The 18,081-nt window shown below is 46.4% G+C and overlaps 1 protein-coding gene across 2 annotated transcripts in view; it reads right to left on the reverse strand.

Moving 5' to 3' along the window:
- Positions 1-6,338: 6,338 nt before the first annotated feature.
- Positions 6,339-18,081, reverse strand: part of KIRREL3 (kirre like nephrin family adhesion molecule 3) — a 748,317-nt gene continuing 736,574 nt past the window's right edge. For both annotated transcript variants that reach the window (XM_081890928.1, XM_081890927.1), the window contains 2 exons: positions 9,597-9,683; positions 6,339-7,774 (listed from right to left, as the gene is read on the reverse strand). In XM_081890928.1, coding sequence (XP_081747054.1) covers positions 7,331-7,774; positions 9,597-9,683 — 531 coding nt within the window. In that variant the 3' untranslated portion in view covers positions 6,339-7,330. The remainder of the gene's footprint in view (positions 7,775-9,596; positions 9,684-18,081) is intronic.

Genomic DNA, 18,081 nt, shown 5'->3' on the forward strand with positions numbered 1-18,081 from the left:
TGCCTAGCCACACTTGGTAGATTCCCCACCCTGGCACCAAGAGGCTGCTATTGTGACCAGCACCCAAGGTCAGCAGGTAACAGAATTGGAAGCATCCTCCAGGCAACTGAGGGGCAGCCTACCATGCCTTTTAGGCTGGAAAGAAAGGAAGTCTCATGTGCAGCTTGCATATCTGGGCTGAATGGACATTACTGCATTTTTGCTTATGGGAAGGAATCATCTCCTCCCTACTTCCGAGAAAGAAAGCTGCAACCCGGCTCCGAACGTGGCTCACGGCATTCCGTTCCTTTGGATTCCTGATGAATTTAAGGTTTAATGAAACAAACAAGCGCTCAAAAGGCTGCTCCCCAAGCAAATTGGTTAATTTGCAGCCAGTTTAATTGCTTATCACTGTTGCTTGTTACATATTAATGAACAGATGGTTGGAGAAGCTCCTGCCGTAGACAGTAAACTAAAGAAATATATATACTGGCAGGCAGCTGGGTCCCTGACCAAATCATTAACTGCTCGCGAGGGGTGATCGGCTGCCAAGTATTTGCATATTAATCAAGCTTCATGAATTATGTGTGAGGTAGAATAGCGAGGGCCCTACACCGTGGTCTCAGCCGGGGGACTTTGGGTGCTGTATGGATAGCAAGGATGTAAGGCAATTAGGAGTTTGCGATTCTTGCACATGACCAGTAGGTGGCAGCAACAGTATGTTTTCAGAAAAAGAGGGTGAGAGGAAGAAAAGTCACCCCTCCCTTTCGCAGTAAATAATAGAATTAAAATTAAAAATCTCCTGTTCTGTATTGTTGTAGTCCAAGCCTAATAATGTTTGGTTAGTGCAAATATACAATGTAAGCACCTGTCAAGTTTCTTTTGCCAAGGAGGGCTTGTCTTGTTTCCATGTTCAGTTTGCAAAACCAGAAGCAGCGCTGGCATGACAAATAATTAAAAATGCAACCTGTTACCGAGGGATTTTGAGTACTGTCGACCTAAATAGCTCAGCCAGTGCCTGGTAAGCAACAGGAAAGCTGCTGTAAGATTGATGCACAGCCTGCTGGCTTAGTGAAGTGGAAGGTTCTTCAGCATGAAGCATTTTACGAGCTGTTTAATTGTCTGCATTGTTAGCTGCCGGTTGGCCATGTGCTGTGGAGGTTCGCTAGCTTCACCTCTGACACTGCAAATGGCCCAGGGTTCACAGAATAACAGAATTGCAGAGTTGGAAGGGACCCCGAGGGTCATCTAGTCCAACCCCCTGGAATGCAAGAATCTCAGCTAAAGCATCCATTAACAGGTGGCTGCTCCAATGAAGGAGAGTCCCTAGCTTCCCAAAGGAGACCGTTCAGTCCTCCCCTCCACAGCAGGAGAAAACAAGCCTTCTCCATCTTCCATGTGACAGCCCTTTAGATATTTGAAGATGGCTATCGTATCTCCTCTCACTCTCCTCTTTTCCAGACTAAATGTACCAGACTCAACCGTTCCTCATAAGGCTTGGTTTCCAGACCCTTGATAACCTTGGTCCCCTTCCTCTGCACACCTTCCAGCCTGTCAAAAGCCTTTATAGACTGTGGTGCCCAGAACTGGACACAGTACTCCAGGTTTGGTCTGACCAAGGCAGAATAGAGAGGGACTATTACTTCTCTTGATCAAGATACTGTACTTCTATTGTCAGGGACGCGGGTGGTGCTGTGGTCTAAACCACTGAGCCTCTTGGGCTTGCCAATCGGAACGTTGGCAGTTTGAGCTTCCTTTGCTCTGTCCCAGCTTCTGCAAACCTAGCAGTTTCGAAAGCATACCAGTGCGAGTAGATACATAGGTACCACTGCAGCGGGAAAGTAAACAGCGTTTCCATGCGCTCTGGCTTCCGTCATGGTGTTCCATTGCGCCAGAAGCGGTTTAGTCATGCTGGCCACATAACCTGGAAAGCTCTCTGTGGACAAACGCCAACTCCTTCGGCCAGAAGCGAGATGAGTACCACACCCCATAGTCGCATTTGACTGGACCTAACCATCCAGGGGTCATTTACTTCTGTTGATGCAGCCTAAAATAGCATTCGCTTTTTATTGTTGCTGCAGAACACATTTTTCATTTTCAGCTTGTGGTCTGCTAAGACGCCTAGATTCTTTTCACATGTACTTATGGCAAGCCAGGTATCCCCCATCTTATATTTGTGCAGCTGGTTATTCCTGCCTAAGTGCGGAACCTTACACTTGTCTTTATTGTGCCCTTGAATTTGATCTAGAATCCTCGTTGTACTTTTCTCATGGCAATGTGCATTAGGTAAGGGCGGGGCTGTAGTTTAATGGTAGAGCACATTTCACATGCCAAACATTTACACTTTTGCATACCTTGCATGCCAAAAGCTGCTTCCAGTGTGGACCAACAGTAATTCACATGGTGCCCTCCAGATGTTGTGAATTGTGGCTCCCATCAGCCCCAGCCAGTGTGGCCAAAGGTCAGGGATGATGTGAGTTACAGTCTACAACATCTGAAGGGCATTCTACGGGCTGCCCCTGCCATAGTCAAAGAGCAGCATGATCTCTGTTGAGTCCTACACTGCTGGAACTGCTGTGTGGACCAAGTCTGTGGCTGGGGCCAGGCCTAGTGAGTCCCTTTGGACTCTGTCAGAGTCCTTTCCAAAAGATAGTGAAACTGAAATCTGTAGCTCAGTCCCAAGGAGTGGCGAGCAATATGGAACTTCAGGGTAGGCCTGGTACAAATAACAGCAGCCTGGCTTTCTGCCATGGTCTACTCAACAGGGCTGTCCTTTCTGTTTACTTCCCTTCAGTTTTCATCTCCCACTGATCCAGCAGTGCTGTCAGGGCAGGACTTTAGGGCAGAAGTCCAGGCCTGACCCCTACTCACAGAAAGAGCAAGCAGGTCTTGAAGCACAGCAGATGTGGGCTGGCTTATTGCATTTTGAAGTGAAGTAAATTGCCCTTTATGTCTCACCTACCTCACAGGGTTGATGTGAGGGTGAAATGACGATGGGGAACCACTTTGTGCACCACTCTCTGAGCTGCATGGTGGATGCACCCGCCCTCCGTAAGACCAGTAAGTTTAAAATTGCATCACTCACTGCCCCACTGCTCTGGCCACTGGGTCCCCAACGTTTAGGGGTTGCCATGCATCAGTACAGCTTTGCCCTGACAGGCTGTGAGGGTATGCATCTGCTGCAAAAAGCGAACATTCTTGGTCCCTAATTTCAAAAAATAACGAAATGCAGAAACCCTTTGTTATTTATGCAGGCTGCATTTTTTCTTTCTTTCTTTTTGCTGAGACACCCACCCTCCCCAAAAAACTCCTCAACAGTTTCCCATGTTATCAGTAAAAGGTGACTGTGTTCTATGTTGAAAAAGCTGTCAGAGGACTGTCCCATTTGAAGGACTGTCCAGCTCAAGTATGGATTAAAGATAATGAAGGGGCCTCGGATTTGCCCTCAATCAAAATAGCAGGCTGAGAAGACACACAGGTCACCTATTTAAAGTCTTGTTCCCTGCTATGGTGGGATGTATTACTGTACATTTCTATTTAAAGGTAAAGGTAAAGGTACCCCTGCCCGTACGGGCCAGTCTTGACAGACTCTGGGGTTGTGCGCCCATCTCACTTAAGAGGCCAGGGGCCAGCGCTGTCCGAAGACACTTCCGGGTCACGTGGCCAGCGTGACATCGCTGCTCTGGCGAGCCAGAGCCGCACACGGAAACGCCGTTTACCTTCCTGCTGGTAAGCGGTCCCTATTTATCTACTTGCACCCGGAGGTGCTTTCGAACTGCTAGGTTGGCAGACGCTGGGACCGAGCAGCGGGAGCGCACCCCGCCGCAGGGATTCGAACCGCCGACCTTTCGATCGGCAAGTCCTAGGCGCTGAGGCTTTAACCCACAGCGCCACCTGCGTCCCCACATTTCTATTTACATTATAGTAAACTTGCATCTATATGTATAAATTAGCGTATGCAAATTTCATGCAAATCTCTGCTGTTTCTAGTAGTCCAAAAGTGGCCTCTAAAAGAAGGAGCACAGCATACTGGGCAACAGGGAAGAAAATAGTATTTCATGGTATGCATGGCGATAATCAGGGAAATGTGATGTGCTAGATCAGGCCACTGTCCCCATCCCTTCTCTCTATATATGCTGTTCTTCCAGACATTAACAAATACGATATGTTATCCCATGCTCACACCCTGCCCCCTTCCATCAAGAGGAAGTCAACCATCAGTCACTCCAGTTTGGATGTTTGTAGACGTCCATGTCTTGCGAACAGTCCATCTGAAGATACGCAGTTCGTCGACCAATCTGTTTTCCAAAGTGATGATGATGATGATTATTTAGCTTTCCTGTACCAGAAAGGGTTCTCATAAAATCAAGACACACCTCCTTGTCTGCTGCACATTATGTGAAAATTGTACACAAATAAATTGTTAAAAGGCAAAAACCCTCAGTGAACAGCTGCTAGGAAGGAGGTCAGTATTATGCATCTGATTCCCCCATAGTCACCCACCTGGGTGAAAGAATGCAGCAGAGGAGACAATCATGGCACAGGTGTGACTCTTTTACCCCACCTGGGCCCTGCTCTGTGTTTGCTGATGCATTGCCATTGAGGAGAATCCCAGCAGGAAGACCTGCTGTTTGATTGTTACCTGCTGGCCTGAGAAGACCAGAACCTCCCAGAAGCCAGGTGGGTATTTTTCTGGGTTTGGGGGGTTTGGGGAGCCCCTACAGGGAGTGCCAGAAGTACATCTTTGTTAGTATTATTAGTAATGCTGGGTTGTTGATTTTTATTTTTGGCTGCTACAGTGTAGATTGTTAAAGCAGATTTATGGGCCTTGTTTTGCAGGTCGTTGGGTGGCCTTTTCTCATCTCCCAGTTGGTTCTGAGTTAATATTGTCACGCTTACTTCAGTTTCAGTGATCAATATTTGGGGATCATTGTTTTGCTACTAAACCCAATGGCCATTTTATAACTGTGTGTGTAAGTCGTCTAGAAACATTTTGTATTAGGCAACAGTTGGTTACTGGGTGGTACTGATAATGCCAAGGTTGCAGGTTCAATCCCTGTATGGAACAACTGCAATTGCAAGGGGTTGGACTAGATGATCCTCAAGGACCCTTCTGACTCTACAATTCCATAAAATTAATTTTATAATAATACTTCTGGTACATTTTGATCACCTAACCCATGGGTAGGCAAACTAAGGCCTGAGGGCTCGATCCGGCCCAATAGCCTTCTAAATCTGGCCCATGGACTGTCTGGGAATCAGCTTTTTTTTCATGGGTAGAATGTGTGCTTCTATTTAAAATGCATCTCTGGGTTATTTGTGGGGCTTAGGAATTTGTTCATTCCCCCTCCCCCAAAAAATATAGTCTGGCCCCGCACAAGGTCTGAGGGACAGTGGACTGGCCCACGGCTGAAAAAGTTTGTGACTCCTGACCTAGCCACTACTTGGCATTGAATGGAGGGCACTTCCAGACTTGCCCTTGTTGGGGTGGGATATAATCACATACTGGTAAATTCAGGTTGTACAGTTATGGTTGGTTGGGAGTCCTTGTGCAGCAAAGCAACTTCCCCAAAGATTGGACTTTTTGCATTGAGGCGAGTGATGGTGAAATGTATAGGAAAGTGGCGGACAACACTTGCTTTGATGCAATGTCACCTTAACCCCTGTGCAAACAAATCAGAATGAGTGTTCAGTGAATAGGGTATCTGGAAGAGAAGAGCCCTGAGATCGTGGGGCATTCTGTAGGTACCCTTCACCCGAAAAGGTGTATGTGATTTCTCTTTCGCAATGGAAACCTTCTGTTTGACAAGCTTTCAAATGAATTCACTGCAAAGGCACTTGTAACAACTCTTGTATTAATTTTCCAGTTGTGCTATTGGGGGGGAGGGGGTAAGAGAATAGGGCGGGGGGAGGAAATACACAAGCAGCAGTAAGAAAATGCTCTATGTTCACTCGCAGTAGCCCCCACGGGAAGGGCCTTCTCTGTGATTGTCACACGTCACTCAGATTATGAGCTCACTCCTCTGTCCACCAACAGTTCCTCTGCAGCTGATCCAGACCAGAGCGTTCCTGTTGTGCGTGTCTGTCTGTGTGTCTGTCTGTCTCTGTGTTCTGCTGAGAATCCACACTTTAAAAGTTTTCAACTCCAGGTTTTGTTTTGCTTTTATAGTCCAAAGACACACCGTAATATTATGAACACTCAACACCAAACAAAAAGAAAGTAAAAAAAAAAGACGACCAGAATTAAGCAGTCAGTGCACACTAAGTTACACTAATGACTGTTCCTCTCCCCCCTCTACGGAACTTCCTTAAAAGTAAGCCAAACTCTTTGAGGTTGCTTGAAGACATTTTTGTGTGTGTGTGTGAGATTGCAGTTTGCAAATGGGGCTAAGCGGCAGGAAGGGCAGTAGACTGGCAAACTTGACAGCTTTGAAGGTGTGCCATCTCCAAAATGTCCAGTCAGGAAGTGATGTCATGGAGGAAGAGGAAGCGGAGGGGAAAGACACCAGGAGCATTGGTCACCCTCTCTTTGTGAAGTGACCAAGAACAGAGGACTTGACAGGTAGCATGTATGTCTCTCCCCATCAAGTGAAAATGGGAGAGGTAATCTTCGGAGGAATCAGGAAATACAAAATTGCTGGTCAACAGGAAGACCATGTGTTGTCTCAAAACATCCTGCAGCCAGAAGAGCTCATATTTTATGGAATGAAAGAGGGTTCTCCTGTGGTTCTCCTGTGGTGTTAAGTCTAGAACCCCAACCCTTTCCCTGAAAGAGGATGCCATTGTTACACATATGGAAAAGCAACCAACGAAGCTTATGGGTTTTGTTCCGACCTACAGATAGATACTCCAACGAGTTGCCTGTCTTTGGGCCTTCTGTCACTCCCATGGCCCCCTAAGCCCAGTCTGCTGCAGGAAGAAAACAGACTTTGTTGTGCTTAAAATTAGTTTGGGTTCAGCTGCCGTAGGTTCTTCCCACCTGCTCAATGGGGTCAACAGATCCAGGAGGGGAAGGTCTCTTTGTATGGACTATTTTACCTGCAACACAGACTCCTAGTCCTAGCTCCCGTCACCTTGTGTGGGGCTGCAGTTTTTCCTCTTAAGTGAGGAAGAGGGGAGAAAGTGCCTTGAGGCCTTATAAAGAAAAAGTCACTAGAATGCAAATAAAACCACAAAACAACCTCCACCCACCCAGAACCGGCCGACCTCAGGAGGCCCCTTCACCCCGGCTGGCGGCAGGGCTGGGTTTCAGGCTGGGAGGGGAGCTTGCCTTCTTCCAACGTCCCAGCCTGCTGCTCCTCTTCCTCCTTGTCCTCCCCACCACCGCTTCCATGTCCCAGTCCCATCCTCCTCACACATGGGTCTGCATTCTCCTCTGCAGGGGCCGGGAGGGGTCTGAGTTTTGAGAGGAGGACTGGGAGTGGTGGGAAGAGGAGGCCGAGGCCTTGCTGGCCTTGTCGAACTGTACGTAGCCGTCCTGCTTGCCGCTGCTGCTGACGCTGCTGTCGCACTGCGTGTCCAGGAAGGAGCTGCTGTCGCTCATGGAGCCCCGCTGGAATTCCCGCTCGCACAGCTCAATGGAGCTGCTGCCCATGCCCAAGACGAAGCGCTGGCTGTAGTCGTAGAGGCGGTTCTGCCCGCTCAGGGTCGTGTAGATGTTGGTGAAGGACATGCCCGTGGGCACACGCTGCTTGTTGGCTGGTCTCAGGTCCGGCTGACAGCCTGAGAGGGAGATGGTGGGAGTGGAGTGGTGGTCCTTGAAGGTGTTCACACTGTAATAACCATTAGTGGGATCCTGGAAAAAATGGGGGGAAGAGTTATTTCTTGGCCCAGGGTGCGCGTTTTGTGTTTTAGACTTCTTGGTTTATACTGTTGGCTGTGCCTTTATTTAAGAGTACAGTCATACATTGGAAGATGTTCAGAATCTGTTCTGGAAGTCCTTTCGACTTCCAAAACGTTCGAAAACCAAAGCACGGCTTCTGATTGGCTGCAGGAAGCTCCTGCACTCAATCAGAAGCCCCGTCGGACGTTCGGCTTCCAAAAGAACACTTGAAAACCAGAACACTCACTTCTGGGTTTCGATTATTCGGGAACCAAGGCATTTGAGATCCAAGGCACGACTATATTTTTTTACCCCAACATTCAGCCAGACGGCTTACACACAATAAATTTAAACAAGGCAGTTCCTTGCCTGCAGACTTGCAATATAAAAAACACAACATACAAGGGGAAAGCGACAGCAAGGGAAGGGGGAGGGGGAGGAATTTCAGGTGCAAATTCTTAAATAGTAGTACAGGTGGTAGCCATTTTAGGAACTCCAAATGACATGTGATCACCGACACGCGGGTACTTTTGGACCCAGAAAAGGGAAGGGAATCCCCGTGTGAAATGGTCGCCGCCTATATTTTAAATCATGCGGGCAGGGAAGAAAGGACATCAGATATAATTGTGGCATCAAGTGACTGACAAGCAACCCACCTGTCACACTTGGCCTGCAGGGATGGTGGTGGCAGATAATTGTTAGGATATAGTTCTGTTCTACCTTAAAAGGGAACAGGCATGACTGTTGTGCCATATGCCTGTTTACTTCCAGCAGTCTGCTGGGAACTTCCGTTTGTATATAGCTTTTGGTTTACTGCTGTTTTGCTGGAGACGAAGGGAAGCAGACATGTTTTCCTTTGTTCTTGAACTATGCTGAATAAAATGCTATACATTATGCTCACACATTTCTCTGTCCGCCTCTTCTGCTGTGAGAAGATTTACACACACTGCTGATAGAGCGTGCACGGGTCTCTAAACGTATCTGAGGCTCGTGTCGCTGATTGATGCTGTTCCAAGGGAGACTGGCTGCTGGCCGGTGGCTGGAGCCAGCTGGGGGCCTGCTTGATGCCTGCCTGATGCCCCTGTTTTCTCGGCAGTATCCCAACAACAGCAATCGTTTCCCTGCCTCTATTTTAGTATATCTTATCTACAATGAGTTTTGAGTTACGTGGTTTTAGCAGATCTACATTGAGTTTGGCACATTGTTCCCCAAGCTGCCCCTGGAGGCATTTGAGCGCTGCAGTAGCTACCGATTTGGATACTGAACTGGGTGGCTGTTGATGTAAGCACAGGATGATGCCATCACATGCTGAACTCCTCTGGGCCGCACTCTCACCCATGTTCTCAATATGATTGAGTCTGGCTGTGTGAATTGCCCCAAATTTCACTTTAATTGCTTTGTAAACGGTGGCAGCGGCTGGTGGTTACCAGCCTCTCATGGTATAATGAAGAAGCATGGCTACCTGCTGTGATAAGTACTTGTGCTTATTGTATTGATGCTGATTCTAGTGGCGCTTCATTGGCTTAAACCGGACTTGACTTGTTTTCCTTACTGCTTGCCAGATACAGGTGACTAAGGACTCCCTGGATCTGTTAACCCCAAGGTAGCATTGTTGTCTGCAAGAGTAAAGTAGTAAGTATCCTGTTGGCCAGGAAAGGAGCCCCTGTGGCCTTACAGATGTTGTCCGGACTACAACTCCCATCAGCTCTGGGCACTGTGTCCACACTGATGGGAAACTGGAGTCCAGCACCATTTCCAGGGCCACATGCTCCCCACCCCTGCTGTAGTCAATTACCTTCAAATTCTGAAACTCCTTCTCTTCCTCCTTGAGCACTTCCAGCTGCTTGAGGACCGAATCCTGCTGGAACTCGCTCCTGTCCATCTGCAAACAGGAGAGGCAGATTAGCAAATACTGTTGAAATTAATGGAATTAATCTGGGTTCGTCTTTCAGCCTGTGGCAGCAGGAACGTTATCAGATACCTCAATGGCACTGCTAGATGTGAAATGCCTTCTTCCCTCTCACCCTCATATCCAGCATTTTTGGCAGTTTGGACAGGGAGCAGGGTAGAAAGGAGGATGGAATCATCCAGCTGCTGTCAGCAAATCTCTTTCTCCTCCTCCTCTTAGATCTGGGTTGTAGCAGAAGCTCAGTAGCGCAACTCCTCTGCTAAAAACCACCCCTTCCTAACTGAAGCAAGTGTTGAGTTTTATATCCACATATTTGCAGAGCAGGTATGGTTTGGCTCTGAGCTTTTGCAGAGGGTCACCGATTCTCACCTGCACCTGTTGAGGGGTCTGAAGTCTTTAGCACCCAACCATTCAGAGAGCTTTTGTCTCATTTCCCTCCTCTCCTGCCCCAAATTAAAGATTGCTTTCTATTTTACTTAGACAGACGGATCCACAAGGAAGAACCCATTCTCCCAGCCTCATTAGTTTTTCTGCAAAGGATGCTTCTGATTGGGGGCAAAGTACAAGTTAATTAGAATATGGCTTTAATTACCCTTCTTTCAGGAAGGTGGGATGCACGAGATCTGAATAGTTATCAGCCAATTTCTCTGTTGCCTTTTATCTCCTCTAGATATTGATCTTTTCTCTTCAGCATTCCCATTTTTCTCTTTGCCACTGAAGTCTGGGGCTTCTGGTGGAATTACCGCTGCTGAATGCAGAGGCTAATCACAATTCTAAATCTACAATACAGTCCTGATTGTTGCTTGGCGTCTAGCTTTTCTTTTCCTTTCTTTTTTAAAAAAGCTTGGCAACAAATGGTGGCAGAAATCCTTCCCCTGCAGCAGTTTCTCTTGATCTGTCAGAAAGTCTTTGATACAGCTATTTAATGCAATAAATTAAGGCACCTGTTTTTTTGTTTTGCTCGGAGGTAAAAAAAAAATGCTGGTAGCATCAATTGATTCAATAGAATAAATACATGTGTCAAAAGTATTAAATCTGGGGCGGGGAAGGGGGGGGGAGAAAAGAGAGCACAGCAGTCAAAATGGGCAATGTGGCCTCTCAGTGGGCTGAATGTCAAGTTGCATTGCAGTCCTGGCCTCTCAGTTTAAAGGGATAGGGGTAAGGAAATTTAGAACCTGCATTGTGTGTGCATATGCAGAAAGAGATCTCTAGACTGCTAATTTTGAGGGTCAAGAAAGGGCTGTAAATTGTTAGCTATTTAATTCGACACTGTTCTATCTTACTGCCAGGGAGTAGGGAGAGGTGCTTGTGGAATTTTCTGCACCAGCTATGGTTGGCCCTGGATACACTATAACCTGGCTTGGGATTAGGGATGGATGGATCTGTCAATTTTGGTTCTTTCAGTTTCCCATTTCCCTCCCATTTTAAATTGAGCTTTCCACATTTCAGCAGCAATTTGTGGATTTTTAAAAATAAAAATTGATAGCATTTTGGTGTGAATTTTCTCCAATAAACCTATTTTTGTATGCAATTTGACTCAGTGTACACATTTTCATTAATATGTGCGTTTTGATGCACACTAACCATTGTACAGTAGTATTTGGTTCTCGAACGTAATCCATTCCGGAAGTCTGTTCGACTTCTGAAACGTTCGAAAACCAAGGCGCAGCTTCTGATTGGTGCAGGCACCCCGGAAACAATAGCTGACAACTTCAATGGATGTTTGGCTTCCAAAAAAAGTTTGAAAGCCAGAACACTTATTTCTGGGTTTTCTGCATTCGGGAGCCAAAATGTTCAAGTACCAAGGCGTTCGAGAACCAAGGTATATGCGTTTTTATGCACGTTACTTGCTGGGTAACTGCATTGCAAAATGTGGAAATGTGCAGATTTTGAAGGTTGCTGTTTTTTGGGGGGAGGGGATTGTTTTATAAAGTGTGAATTTGATAGATTTGTGTTTAAATGTAAACTTCATTGAATTTATCCCCCCAGCCCAGCCCAACCCAGCCCAGCCTCTCTCTCTGTGTGTGTGTGTGTGTGTGTGTGTGTGTGTGTGTGTGTGTATTGGCATTGGCTATTTGATGCTGTCTCAGGCAGTACCCAGGTGAGTACAATCTAAGGGGTTGTATCTGATGCTAGTCCTACTCAGAGTAGAGCCACTGAAGTTAATGAACATTATTAACTTAGGTTCCTTAATTTCAGTGGGACTATTCAGAGTAGAATTTCGTTGGATACTACCCTGTGCCTTTAAATAGCTTGTGGTTTCCTTGTTGATTCTGAAATATGTCATTTTGGTTCCTTTGTAAAGGGGCTGATGATAGTCAATCCCCTGATGTCTTTGCAGTTCAGATCCCAAAGCAGGGGAGGGGAATGCTTTTGTGTTGTTGGGGGGACCACATTCTGGCAGTGGGCTATCTCTTCTTTCAGCCAGCCTAGTGATGCTCAGGACTGAATCCAAGATCTTCCGCATGCAAAACATGTACTGTGTCTATTTGCTGTGGTCCTGTCTTAAAACTTAATTGTGTTAAAGTCAGCAGCTCTGCGTGCTCAGGTTCAAGCCTACAGTAGATCTTGGGCTGATCATTTGAGGAATGAGAAGCAGGGATTTAACCCTTGTGCCACCACCATCCAACACTAGGAGGCGCTGTAGTGTGGGTTAGGAAGTCCACTAAGTGGTGGTTGTTGCTTAATGGAACCGATGGGGTGTAAGGCAGGGAGACCAACAGTAGGTGGAGCCAGAGCCTATGAGAGACAGAACAATCTCATGATTGGCTGTAAGAAGGCAGGCTGGTGGGGATTGGCTTAGCGTAGGTTGAGGTGGCTGGGACAGTGCCTGATTTGCCTGAATGAATCAGCCTCCATGAAGTCCACTGCTTCAGAGCTCATCCCAGCCTAGGTAGTCTTTGGCAAGGACTTATCTTTGTGGCTCCAGACAGTGGTTTTGAAAGCTTCTCTTCCTTTTGGAAGCTGAAGTGAACAAGCATGTATGCAATTTTCACACAAGGCAATATACCTGGGCACACTCCCCACTCCCTTCACTTTCAGTAAGCTTATCTCTCTGCACATCCATCTCTGGAGCAGTTCTGAGATGTAAATAGCGGCATTAATCAGCAGGTGGCAGTATAACCATATCAGCTCAACTCACTGTGTGTATGTTAGAGAGCTGGTTAGCTCCAGAAAAGCACAGTTGCTCACAAAGGAAAAGCCACATGAGTTAATTTATAATTCTAGAATTAAGCCATTCATTAGTGTGACCTTTAATAAAGTTTACACTGCGGTTTAGTTCAATATGATCTCACTCCAGCAACTAACAGCTGGAGGCTCATTCCCCCCTCCTTTCCTTTATACTCTCTTCCATTTCCACCTATTCCCCAGACCTGCCCTTTAAATTTGATGGGTTGATATAGGTATATATATTTTTAAAGCCCCGCTGGGTGCAAAAGGGGGTCTTCCTCTCAGCTGATCTGCCTTAGCAACCTGATACACCTTGAGGGTTTGGGCACTGCAATTAGAAGACTTGATTTTAGTCCGGACAGAGGAGACTGGATAAATCAAAGACAATAGAATGTGATTCCCCCTTCTCATATTAACTATGGAGCACATGGCTTATGGAATAAGTGCTATGTATTATCTTGCATACTAGTAGGAAACCCATTCTCTGAGTGTCAGTACATGACTCAGCCAAACCAGCACCATCCACAGACTAAAGGGAGGTATCAACAGGCTCAGAAGATGGGCAGCTGGGAGTGCATCTTGCTGCAGCAAAGGAGCAACCAGGAGCCCACTTTGAGCTGCCAACTGTCCCTTGGAAGCCTTTCCCCACCCACCCCTGATGTGGTTCGGTGTGGTACCTGAATTTCAAGCATTGTGCAAAGCTCTATAGATTTATAGCTCTATAGTCATACCTCGGGTTACAGACGCTTCAGGTTTCACATTTCAGGATACGGACGTGCCAAAACCTGGAAGTACCGGATCGGGTTACTTCCAGGTTTTGGCACTCACACATGCACAGAAGCACTAAATTGCGCTTTGCACATGCGCAGAAGACCAAAGCACAACAGACGGGATGCGGACGCTGCGGGTTGAGAACGTGCCTCCCACACAGATCATGTTCACAACCTGAGCGTCCACTGTATTCTGAAAAGGATTGCAATGGGAAAGCTCTGAATTTAAGAAGGTGAGTGCACGTGTGAATTTTGAGAGCCGAAGCTAATGTTGTTAATAATAATAGGACTTCTGGATGCACAGAGGAGTAAAATGTGTGTGTGTGCACATGCTCAGGTTTAGTTACTATCTACATTAGTGCTCAAATAGTGGGGAAAGCTGGCGTGTGTTCTCCCTTAACGTTACTGATGAGCCTTACCCTGATTCTCCACAATTTTGGTCAATTCACACACACACACACACACACACACACACACACACACACACCACTTTGTAGTCTTTAAAAATAACAGAGCTGCTTTGAGAGGAAGAGCACAATGTGTATTTTCTAAGTAAAAACAATAAATTAATAGTGAAAGGAGTTGTTGTAAAAAGTACCTTATTCTACATAGGGTAAGGGAAGGAACAAAATAAAAGTTCTGGGACATGGATACAGTGTGGTATCTTGATGAAACCATAGAAAAGAACAGCAGCAGAGAGTTGTTCTTCCTGTTCTACACAGATGCATTATGGGAGAAATGAGGGAATCCATTTCAAGTCTCTGAAACTTAGTCTAGTGATAACTAAGCATGTGACCGGTTAAGCTAAGAATGTGACTGACAACTCAGCTACCTTCCAGCCACCTGGCCTGCAGCTTTGGGACGATGGATCATGTTAGGAAGGATCCACTGCAGCCTCAGATCACAGCTGGGTGTGCCATACAAAAGCACACTCTTGGGAAACTTTGCTTTGAGGAACACATGCAGATTCCAGGGCCATACTGGTGGAGCTCTCACTTGAATCTGTTCACAGCAAACAAACTCCAGCCCCAATTAGCAAAACCACAGTGGCAACAATGCAAAATGGATTCAATAGGTGACGTGACCTGGCAGGATTAGCAAGTATCAGGGAAATGCAGCCAACCTCTTCTTACTCTCTTGCCAAAATTCTTGAAATTGGCAGACCTTTTCCTTAGGCACAGAGTTTGTTGCACACAGACCTGGGCTTCTAGATCATGGGGATCTGTATTCTACTGAGTCAGATCACAGATCCAATTGTCTACAATGACCAACAGTGACTTTCTAGATTTCAAGCGGAGTTTCTCTTGGTCCAGCTGGTGATGCTGGGGATTGGACTTGAGACCACTGGTCAATGGCACTTCCTGGCTTAAGGGGAAGATTAATTTGATCAATGCCCTTTGTTTCCTCGCTTCAGGACCTTCTAGGATCTGCCCTGTCGGTCAGGGCTATGACAAGGCTATGAGTGGCCATCCTTGAATCTAAAGTAGTGCATCCATCTCAAGGTCACTGAAATCAGCAGCTTGAGCTGGAGAACTTGAAGTGCAGCAAGCACCAGCCCATTTTAGCTGGCAAAGGCAGAAGGCCCCTGACTCACTGCTATGATTACGCTATTTATACCATGTCTGGCCAATCCAGATGCTCCATACTGCCAGCCAATTGCAGAGGGCAATGTTGGCCACCCCTATAATCCCTCCGTGCCTAAGCATGCTGTGTGCATGCAGCCCATAGCACCTCGCTAGGTTTCCTTCCCATCTCAGAGTTCAAGCCCAGAGATCCTGAAACTATACATGTTTATTTAGGAATAAATGTAGGTGCCTTATATCGGGCAATGACATTTGTCCATCGATACCAAGTCTGCTGGAACAGGGGCATGGCAGTTCCATACAGGGAACTCCGTCACCCACCTGATAACTTCAGATGCCTTTTCCTGGTTGTGACTGTGATGTACCTGCAAAATCCTATGAGCTGAATTGCTGCCCGTGCTGCCTCTCATGAGGAAACTAACCAGGTGGTTTGTGGGCAAGTGGGGCAGGGAAGCAAGACCAGACCAGGAAGAGGGATCTTATTGCTGCATGTCACACTGCTGACAAAAGCATCGATTTTGCTATTTAGATGTTGGTGAGATTTAATGAAAAGCATAAAATGGAAAGTGCTCAGCTAGATTATCCCCATGAACAGAATACTCATCAGGAAACACTCAAATGCTTGGAAGAAGGGTGTTGAAAAGAATGGGAGAGTTTTGGCCCAGCAGTCAACATGGAACTGGTCTACTGGCCAGGATGGTAAAAGGGACTAAGAAGTAAGTCTTTTGTAGCATCAAGGGAAGGGAAGGTGTTGAGAGTGTTTTGCAGAATGGGGTGAGGAACAGGTTAGAGAGATTTATTGACTGATATTTGTTGAAAAGGTCTTCTCTAGTGCTTTAACCTCTAAGCACCTTACAGTAACGCATATCAATGAAAAAGATAATGCTGCAGTCATAATAAAACACCTAAAATCAGCATTAAATGGTTTTTAGCTTTGTATAAGTTATCATTGGTGGTTCCCTTGTTGCGAGAAGCCAAGTTACAGGGAACCAGGCAGAGGGCCTTCTCGGTAGTGGCACCCGCCCTGTGGAACACCCTCCCACCAGATGTCAAAGAGAAAAACAACTGCCAGACTTTTAGAAGACATCTGAAGGCAGCCCTATTTAGGGAAGCTTTTAATGTTTGACGGACTATTGTATTTTAATATTTTGTTGGAAGCTGCCCAGAGTAGCTGGGGAAACCCAGCCAGATGGGTGGGGTATAAATAATAAATTATTATTATTATTATTATTATTATTATTATTATTATTATTATTATTATTACTGACAGCCTTCATGGTTCTTCATGTTTCTAAAAGGAGATGGGTTGGCAAAGTGGTATGCCGTTAATAGAGATGGCCTAGTGTTAATGATCCAGCTGGGAGTCCTGCGTTGAGATTCCTGCATTGTAGGGTGTAGGGTGGTCCTCAAATTCCCTTCTGACTCTGCAGTTGTATGATTCTATGGAAACATGGCTCTCTTGTTGTGTATGGACCCCAAGGACAACCTTTTCCTGTTAGCTGTCAGGTAAGGGATGTGTCTCCCTTTCTGGGCACCTGCCTTTGTATATAATGCAAACTCTTCTCCTGGACTCACTGGCTCTCCCTTCCTGGCCGCCATATGGCCAAAGATTCCAATATGCTTTTGAGCTTTGGTTACGCTGCAGTCAACACAGATGGCTGGCGATAAAGCTACCCACAGACCTGTTAAAGTTGAGTAGCTGCCATTAACTTATTGCCAAGACCGTTGAATTCAAGGGCATGTCCAGATTTTGTGGGGAAGTGGAGGTGGAGGGAAAACAAGACAAATGGCTCCTAATTCCTTCTGGCACCGCCGCTCGCCAGCAAACAATGTCAGACTGGGAAGCAAGTGGTGGCCGAGTTGGGGATTAAGCCAGAGAGCCACTCTGTGGCTCAAACTCAGCAACCAAGTAGGGATTGTTTTGTTTTGAAAACTGCCGCTGCCCCCGGTTCCTGGAGCAAACAAGGTCTTTGCTAATCAATTTAGCCAGTGTCCTCGAGTTACACCATGGCAGAAGCTGGTGTTGTGAAGCCTGATAATCATACAAACTTCCACCATTGGAAGGCAGCAGTTGGCTGTTTTTAGAGAGGTTGACTGCTGCTGCTGGCTGCTTTGTAGTAACAACAACACTCACTGTGTGCTCCAAGTGCCTTGCCTTGCATTTATTAACTCAGTAAACATTAAAAACAACTCTGTAAGAGAGGGGACAGTCATTGTTACAGACTCTCTCTCTCTCTCTCTCTCTCTCTCTCTCTCTCTCTCTCTCTCACACACACACACACACACACACACACACACACACACACACCTATGCAGGACATATGGGCAAGACACAAGCCAAATATGCAGGATGTAACCAAAATGTGCAGGAAGAAAAGAGCATCACAAGCGATACCTGCAATAAAATGTTGTAGCGCCAAGTGCTCCTGTTCCCTCTACCAGCCAGCCTCCACCATACTCTGATAGATGCAAGCTCCCCGCTCCCTCTTCCTTGTGTGGGTTGAAATGTTAGAGATGGGGTGGGGAAGGAGCACAATTCATCCTTGCGTGTGAGTACTGGGTGGGAGACAGCAACCTGGGTGTGACTGACAGGTGGCAATCTGTATTATTTTATACAGTTCTGTCAGTGGATGGTATCATTGTTGTCTTGGTGTTTTTGTCGTATATTTCAGCTTGAGTAGAAAGATTGATTGGTGACAGAGTGGGAGATAATTGGAACTACTGGGTAGGATGGTGTGTTTGTGTGTACTGATGAATGCATGTGAGGTGTGGGAGTAGAATGGGTTGAGTGATATGGAACAAGCAGTTCGTACTGTATGGTTTTGTGTAACTGTAAGGCAGAATTTG

This window comes from Podarcis melisellensis, assembly GCF_964234715.1.
Source record: "Podarcis melisellensis genome assembly, chromosome: 15".
Classification (NCBI taxonomy): domain Eukaryota; kingdom Metazoa; phylum Chordata; class Lepidosauria; order Squamata; family Lacertidae; genus Podarcis; species Podarcis melisellensis.